The 8664-nt window shown below is 42.1% G+C and overlaps 3 protein-coding genes and 1 long non-coding RNA gene across 4 annotated transcripts in view; 2 read left to right on the forward strand and 2 right to left on the reverse strand.

Moving 5' to 3' along the window:
• Positions 1-3754, forward strand: part of LOC105454174 — a 7803-nt gene extending 4049 nt beyond the window's left edge. Inside the window, 3 exon segments of the mRNA XM_011696604.1 lie at positions 1247-1459; positions 1517-2575; positions 2905-3754. Coding sequence (XP_011694906.1) covers positions 1247-1459; positions 1517-2575; positions 2905-3071 — 1439 coding nt within the window. The 3' untranslated portion in view covers positions 3072-3754.
• On the reverse strand, positions 3439-4584 carry LOC105454078. The gene is made up of 2 exons (XM_011696428.1): positions 4292-4584; positions 3439-4051 (listed from the first exon to the last, which is right to left on the reverse strand). The coding sequence occupies exons 1-2, from the start codon at positions 4499-4501 to the stop codon at positions 3827-3829; spliced, it is 435 nt and encodes a 144-aa protein (XP_011694730.1). The 5' UTR covers positions 4502-4584; the 3' UTR covers positions 3439-3826.
• A 1010-nt stretch (positions 4585-5594) lies between these two features.
• Positions 5595-6455, forward strand: LOC105454079. Its single transcript, XR_974948.1, has 2 exons — positions 5595-5715; positions 6019-6455. It is a non-coding gene; the product is annotated as an uncharacterized LOC105454079 (long non-coding RNA).
• A 226-nt stretch (positions 6456-6681) lies between these two features.
• Positions 6682-8664, reverse strand: part of LOC105454080 (probable isocitrate dehydrogenase [NAD] subunit alpha, mitochondrial) — a 3315-nt gene continuing 1332 nt past the window's right edge. Inside the window, exons 3-6 of the mRNA XM_011696429.1 lie at positions 8402-8574; positions 7966-8200; positions 7601-7879; positions 6682-7509 (exon numbers count right to left, since the gene is read on the reverse strand). Coding sequence (XP_011694731.1) covers positions 7270-7509; positions 7601-7879; positions 7966-8200; positions 8402-8574 — 927 coding nt within the window. The 3' untranslated portion in view covers positions 6682-7269. The remainder of the gene's footprint in view (positions 7510-7600; positions 7880-7965; positions 8201-8401; positions 8575-8664) is intronic.

The raw sequence follows: 8664 nt of genomic DNA on the forward strand, positions 1-8664 counted from the left end.
CTCTCTCCTCTCTCTCTCTCTCTGTACGCGCGGACGTACGGATACAGATCTCCTCTTTCTCTTGCTGCTTTCCACGCCTCGCTGCTTTTCGGTCTTTCCGCGTTGAAATCTTTTCATGAATCTTTGCTGTTTGCTACGAAGAAAAATTTCTTCGACGACAGTGGTCACCACGCCGCGAGAGTACATTTGTCGCGATCTGCATCACCTTGATCGTTTAAAAACGTAAAATTGAAAAGCCGAAATTTTCTTCAAGATTGTCGTATTTTAAAGGAGAGTTTATCTTTTCCGTTTTTGCGTAAAACATTCTTTTTATAAAAGTCAATAAAAAGTGATTGTACAACGATAATACAACAAACATATATGATATGAGAACGGCGAAATAACAATTCTTTTTTAATAGATCTTTACAGTGTTTAACAACAGATCTAGATATTAAAGAATTTCAAGCGGAAAGACAAGATTGTCAGCAGGTACCGATATCAATTGAAATGTCTGCGTCAACGAATTTGCGCGAGAAATTCCCGGATAACTTCGCGGAAATCCTCACACTCGGACGAAAGCGTGTACTTGACAGAAATTAGTATTCCTTAATGGATGACGCGATATCCGGCTGGTTTATTCCGCACCACTGTAGATTCCGTTCTTCCTTGGTCTTAGACTTAAGGCTGGGAGCCATTCAATTAATTTCAGAAGACAATAGTAGCTCTCACTTCCACATTGTCGAATCGTGCCTGTACGAGTTTCATTATACACACTCGATCATTACGTCGTCAAACCCGCGCTACTCCGGATATTTATATAATTATTTAGAAAAATGAAATATGAATGACGTCTAAACGTCTTAATTCGTCTTTTATAATTCGTTAAGAATTTCGTTAACCTTTACAGAAATAATTAAACGTACTAATAAAAAAATAATAGATTTAAAGATATGATGGAACAGTAAGAATTAATTACGATAAAAAATACGGTTGTCAAGTTTGCTGATAGAATAAAATTTAGAATTTATATGAACATCTCATTGCGCGCAGCGTCGTAGTATAGCTATATCTGCAGTTTAATTTGTGGCTGAGAAAGCAAAATGAAAAAAATTACGGAGGTGGCGATTATTCGCGAGGGTTTAATTATAGGTAACTATATAGATCTGTGACAACTTAATTATCACTTAAGTTAATCCAAGTATTAGATAATTTGAAAATGCAATTACGCGTATCTAGAGATTATTTTATTTCTTTTATCAAAATAGCTACCAAAATGACGACGACCACGGGCGATCCGTCGACTTTAAAGACTCCGGCCTCCTTGTCGGGTGGAGATCTCGTCTCTCGTCTTTTGGCGGCCACCCCTCCGTATCTGTACAACGTGCCGCTAACGCCTCACAGCTTCTTCTTCAGCGAGATGCTACGCTCCTTCGTGCAGGCAAAGACGGAGGCATCATCGGCTAGCGGCGGCGGTGGCAGTGGCGGCAGCGGTGGTGGAGGCAACGGTGGCGGTGGCGGCGGCGGTGGTGGCGGAGGTATGCCAAATGCGTCGCGACGCCGTAAGCGATCCTGGCGAGACGCTCGAGACAGGCCGCTGGAGCTCACGACGAAGGAACGACCGCACCATCATCATCATCATCATTATCACCAGCATTCGGACAAGTACTATCATTCGACGGCGCAGCAGCAACCTCCTCAAGTGTCGCCAGAGACTCGTCTGGAGAACGACGGCAAGCGATCCGACGCCTATCTCGACACGCTGGAGAACAAAGTCGGCGCGGCGTTTGATCAGAAACCCAACTTTGGCGGCGATATCCTTAAACCCATCGATGAAAACAAGACCGAGTTTCCGCGACAGCACGGTAAAAATTTCTTCGACGAACGACCGCGACACTTTGAACAGGCTCAGCCGCCGGACAACATTTTTTCCAGCGGAGAAGCGCGAAAGGTCAAGCCGGAAGATTCGCAGCAGTTGGATCGCAGCAGTGCAGGTAGGAACTGTAATTTCGACAGCGGCAGGAGTTACGAGGACCGCTCGAAAAGTATCGTGCCCAGCCAGGAAGTATCCTCTCTGCAACTGTCGGATCAGAAAAAGTTGGATTTTTCACGGGCAGGCCCCTTCCTGCCCGGCATGCCGGGCAGAGGATGCGAGAGCGTACTTCAGAGCGTGAAAAGCTTCGCTCTGCCCGGCGGCGTGTCCGGCCCAGCGGAATTTCTACCCGGACCTCTGTGGTACCCACCGTATCCGATGCCGCAGTCCTATCCCGGCATCGATCCTCTACACTTCTTCATAGACTTACGCGTCTCCGGTCACATTTGGGATCGCAAGCACGCGAGCGAACGACAGCTGTCTTTCAAGAGCAAACATTGCTCGGCTTTCAGCGTGCCGCAATCTAAGGAGTGCGGTAATCGTCCGTTGAATCTTACCCGCGATGAGGCCACAACATCGAAGAATCCGGACGCGGAGAACACACGGGGTACCAATTATATCTTGAAGCACCTCATGAAAACGTATCAGGACATACAGCAGATGAAGACCTCCAGGTTGGATGCGTCGATGGAGAGCGAGGAGAATTCGAAGGAAGCGCAGCAAGGTAGGATACATATCGCGACATTTTCGTTTTTACAACCTCTTTTCCTGCAACCATTCCCAATCATTTGTCCCACTGTTCTTTTATCTTGCAAATTCAATTGGGATCAGGATTAAATGCAATTATTTTGCTATAGGCAATATGTTTCATTTTATAAGATATTAGAAATATTACTTCTATACTAATGATTGTCTCTTATATTATTGAGATTTTGATAAGCATATACTTGTTATTTTCGCTCATCTAATACTCCAAGATAATTGCTATTTTAAAAAGGCAAGCGCGTATACGCCTAAGATAAAACATGCATGATATCGTGATGGTTTTTCAAGCTGGCGAAGATACCGCAAAGGTGGAGGACTCTGGTAGTATGGCTATAAATACCGAAGAGGATAGAAAGGATTTGCGGGCTCTGATCGGTCTTGAATTAGTGGTGGACTACGTGAAAGAACCGAAGGATGACTCATCGAACGAGCACACGTCACAAGTAACGGAATAACTTATCCTAACGAACGCAATTTGCAAAGGAACGCGCGCGGGACGATCCTTCCACTTTAATCACTAAAATAGTCGTAGTGTTGTTATTCTCTCGTATAACACCTCCGAAAAACCACTGCATTCGCGATGGTATTCTTTTGCCGTAATATAGTACCTCAGGCAAGATAGAATTCGCCGGACTGTGCACAAAATCGGACTGTTTCGTATATGTACGCAACGTACGTGATATATCTCCAATTATTAAAATTCAGAGAATATATTCGTTTTAAATAAAATGTTTTTGCGAAAATGTTTTTTTTTTTTCTATTAAAAATTTTTCTTCTAACGAAGATTTATCGCTGTTTATTGAAGAAGTGTGTAAAATTTAATTTATGTAATAACTAATGTATTTTTCAAATATCATGCCGGTTGCACGTCTAGAAACAGAATTGTCTTCCCCGATTTGATTCTTTATATTCTCAATAATCAAAAAGAAGAATGCGAATCAACTCTTGGTGAGAATTAAAGGGTCGCGAAACTCGCGAATGTAAAATCTTATCGGAATGAAATAGCTCCGATGCGAATTCGACATGTGATATGTACTGTAAATATTATAATAGTATCCCGATGTATGTATGATATGTATCGATAGAAACATTCGTTGTTGTAAGTTGAATGTAATAAAAGCAGTGCGATTTAACTGCATAACGTTCGTTTCTTATCAGCTCGCGCTTCCCTTTTGTAAACGAATAAAAGTTTAATTTTAACACGCACGAGTTATGCGCTATCGTGATTAGCTATGACGCGAAGCTCCAAGATCACTTCGCCCTTATTGTTGCCGTTCAGCTTCATCAATTTCCGACCTCCTTGCGGAACGAGAATGACGTCGTCGAAGCTGCCTCTTCTGGTAGCCGGTTCGGTTAATCTGTAGTACGCGACAGGTCGATCCGCGTCCCTGCTCAACTCGACATACGGTTTTTCCGGTGTGACGAGAGTGTATACCTGATCAAGTCGACATAGCACTGTCAAACTTAAATTCACTCACATACATACATACACACTAGATAAATATTAAATACATATGGAATCCACGTCACATATAGAAATTACAAAGAAGATACAAAAAGTACTATAACGCGCGTACATACATAAAATGCGTGTGATCTTTGTGCGAGCCTTTTTTTTATTCGTCTTACAATTATAGATAGATAGGTAGCTTCCAGCTTCTAAACGTTTACTGACCTTTCTGTTCGGAGCTACGGCATTCTCGTTTTCGAGAGGGTCTCCCGCGGAGAAAGTTAGATCTAGATCGCGAGAAGCCTGCTGTTCCACGATCGGATAAATCGCGTCGTTGTTCCGCGCACCAGTTAGATTTTCCTGCAGGTAATAAACTCTGCCATTGGCATAGGTCGCGACAGAGATGGCGATTACGAAGAAAATAGCGTTCTTCATGTCCGATAGCAATTTTTGAAAGACTCGAAGATGCGATGCGACGCGCGAAGAGTCCACGAGGATAATGGAACAAAAGTTTTCAGTGCACTGACAGATGCTGGACTCGCGCTAATCCGCGGATAAGACGATTATCGCGTCGTCGCGTATAGAAGCAATTAATTAAACATACGTGACGTTCTTAGGTGGGCGGGATTAAAATATTTCCAATGACGCGTCGATGACACTTGTCAAATCTTTTTGGTATAAATATAATGTCAAGCGAGAGAAATAGCAAATAATTCCAGCCGGAAAAAAGTAAGTGCGAGCACTGCGCGCTCGTTACAGGATGCGCTAAAAAGAAGCGAGGCACATCTTCAACAGGTGATAGCGTCAATATCATTTTGAAAAAGAATACGTAATAGCTCTCTAGTGTAAAGTGTAGTGATGTTGAAGTAAGATTCTCAAATGTCCCTCATATAATTCCACGAAGATATGTATGTTTTTCTTCCGGAGTGTTCCGCACGTGCAATGTGTCGAATAGTTGCATCGTCTTTCGCGCTCCTTAAAGAGTCGAGGGATGAGAGGCATACGTGCGTTATTGGGGCGCGACGAGAGATTAAAAACGACTTTTTTTCGAGAGGATCGCTTCTCCATTGCGACCGGAGGGGGGGGGGGTGGTTGCATCGGCCAGACCTGGATCCTGAATAATGCATGAAATTTGTTCCCCGGAATCGAATCGCGCCTCGTCACCGGCGCGACGGCACGGCGCGGCGGCACGACGGTACGAGGACAAGAGAGCGGGCATAAATCTAAATAATTTCAACCCTCGAATTTTTATTATTCCTATGACTACGACGGCACACACAACAGACACGCACGCACGCAAGCACGCACACGTACTCCGCTTCGAGGTCCTCGTATCTCGCTCCTCGTGCGGCTCGTGCCCCGTTGAATATGCATGTACCGCGCTTTCCAACACTTGGCCGGGAGCCGGGAGTGTCGGACCTTTGTGCAACTATCCCGCTGCGGCCTATGCACATCGTGCTTCTTGCTCTCGACTCGCACAGCCTGCTCGTACATACTCGTTAGCATTGCCGTTACATCGCGCAGACAAGAGCAGATAATGTGTGACGAGTTTATCAATTCCGTCGTTATTGAATGTTTTGCCGGATTTGAAACGCATTTTAACGCGTTTAATGTCATATGTCGTATAGTTTGGGGATCGATAACATGCGGTAAGATATACGTCATACATTTGATAGATATAAAAAGCACCGAGCGTCTCGACAAAAAATCCACGCTGATAATAAATGTATTGCAATATCGTCTAGTGTGCAATATATACATATATAAAATATATTCTATTTAGAATAAAAAATTCTAAATTAGAGATACGAATTGGGTATTTTGTCACGATTTATCAACATGCGCGAGTATATCGGAAGATTTCTTTTTCAACGTAATACGAATACCATTGAAAAGCACCGCGTATCTACGTCTAAAGGAAAATCTAATAACTGAATTTTTGAACGGAGAAGTTAGTCATTACTCACCCAGCGGATCGCGATAAATCACAGAAGAAATTAACGAGCGGCGAAGATGACACTTGGTCCCCTCCTCATCTCGTCCTTTTCCTTCGCCGTTTCTACCCCCACCGGTGAAATATGGCCGGCAACTTTTCTCATACTTGAGAGTTTTCCTGAGCGGCGCGGCGCATCCCACGTACCATATCGTTCTAGAGGACGAGGAGGCGAGGGCAAGAGCAGGGGGAAGTTATCAAGTGCTCCTTGCGGGATGAGTGCTATAAGGTAACACTACGAGGGAAGGAAAAGAGCGATACACCTCTTCGTAATGTTGGCATAAAGAACGATCGAGAGGACTTTCCATATACATATCATTAGTTTCCTTCGTGATTGTCTCTTTCGAAAATTATTATTCTCACATCGCTATTATAATAAAATCAAGAGAAAATGTGTATGCATGAAAATTATTAAACGTATAAATATATATACCTTTTCATAATTTAATTCGATAACTTAAAGAATATAAATAAGTATGTAGGGGTGTGTGTGTGTGTGTGTGTGTGCGTGTGTGCGTGCGCGCGTGTGTATATATATGTGTAACTTATGAATTTTCCAAAAATGTAATTCTATTAACATTTATTCTTGCATGCAAGGATCGAAATAATTTGCAATGTAGAATAAGTGTCAATTTCGTTCACTTTTATTTATTTATTTTTTTTCATAATACTGCGCATTCAACTATACTTACTCTAACGTAAGACGTTATAATGTGATACGTCTCGCATAACAATTTTATTTAAAATTATGATACAGCATTCCTACTATTTAATTTACATGGCTAATCTTTACAATCTCTACCTCTTTTCTCTGAACAGTTCAAACGATATATCATGTTGGTTATTTACAGAAGCAATGTACGATCGATGCAATCGATAGAAACGGTGACATATATACGTTTTATGAATAACAATTAAATGCCGTTTCATATTTGATAAATCATTGAAATAAAGTCGAATTACGCAATTTAAATCAAGATAGTAGTTTTAGGAAGAGAAAAATCTACATGCATACGCGCGGACGACTGAAAGAATACTCAATGATACTTGTAACTCTGTCAATTCCAATTGCGAATCTAATAGAGACGCACGCACAAAACTGCATGCGATACAACAAATGGTAGAAAATAGCGGTCCCTTCATCGCGGACACACGAATTCTACGAGTATTTGGCAGTTCAAATTTCGCGGCCAACAAAGTGTCTGCCTGCCTATTTGGTTTGGGCGGCAACTTTCTCGCAAATTTCATTGGTATACTCACTGCACTTTGCAGTGCCGCCTAGATCACCGGTTAGATACTTTGCTTCCTTAATAGTATCGTAAGCAGCGTGTTCGATAATTTTCGCATGATTGCTCAGGCCCATGTACTTGAGCATCATGACCGCGGAGAGCAACAACGCTGTGGGGTTTGCCTTATCTTGGCCGGCAATATCAGGTGCCGTTCCGTGTACCTATATAAATTTTATCATTTTATTAAGTAAAATTAATATACGATATTTATGTAAAATTTATTCGCATATTCGCATGAATAAATGACTATACCGATTCGAACAAGGCTCCGTTCAGACCAATGTTACCACTTGGTGTCAGACCGAGACCTCCGACGAGTCCAGCGCACATATCAGATAAAATATCACCATACAAGTTAGGCATGACAAGCACGTCATATTGACTTGGATCTTGCACCATGTTTAGACAAACTGTATCCAAGTACCTCTCCTCGAACTTGACAGATGGAAACTTTTGTGCGGCTTCTCGACAACACCTCAAGAACAAGCCATCTGACATCCTCATGATATTCGCTTTATGTACAGCAGTAACCTACAAATAGATTGTTGTCAGTCTGACTGGTCACATTTGCCACGGCCGCGGTGGTGTTTTACCGCTTGAAAATATCTCAAGTATACCTTTTTCCTATTATTATCTGTCGCATATTGAAAAGCAAATTCTGCTACTCTGCGAGAGGCTTCCTCCGTGATTAACTTAATAGACTGTACAACGCCTTCTACAATCTCGTGTTCTATACCCGAGTATTCGCCTTCCGTATTTTCTCTGATAGTAACGACGTCGACATTATCGTACAGTGTCTTGTACCCTTCCAAGGATCGACACGGTCGCACATTGGCATACAAATTAAATTCCCTGCAAATATTTGCAAACAGATAAGTGAGACGCGTGTATTTTACTGCCCGCGCTTATCGTGATATTATGATTATGTAAGCATGCGTGCATCACTTTGGACAGCTGCGCTGTTTTAAAAATTCAGCAGATATGCTCGCAAATATCTCGCGAAATTAATTTAAATTATGCTTGATTATACGTAGATATGTTCGGGATGCTTACTTTCTGAGTGCAAGATTGAGAGATCTGTGACCTTTTCCAATTGGAGTCATTAGAGGTCCCTTAAGGCCAATTTTATTCCTATTGACAGAATCGATGGCTGCTTGTGGTATACCGAACTTGCCATCAGGACCCTTTACTGGTGTTACATCAACTGATTCCCATTCTATTGGCACCTGGTTTTTTTTTTCAAATAAATTAAAAACTTATTGCAAAAGATAAAAGGGAGGAAGGGAGGTTGATATATATATATATATATATATATA

The sequence above is a fragment of the Wasmannia auropunctata genome, unplaced genomic scaffold (assembly GCF_000956235.1).
Source record: "Wasmannia auropunctata unplaced genomic scaffold, wasmannia.A_1.0 LD335988.1, whole genome shotgun sequence".
NCBI classification, from domain to species: Eukaryota; Metazoa; Arthropoda; class Insecta; order Hymenoptera; family Formicidae; genus Wasmannia; species Wasmannia auropunctata.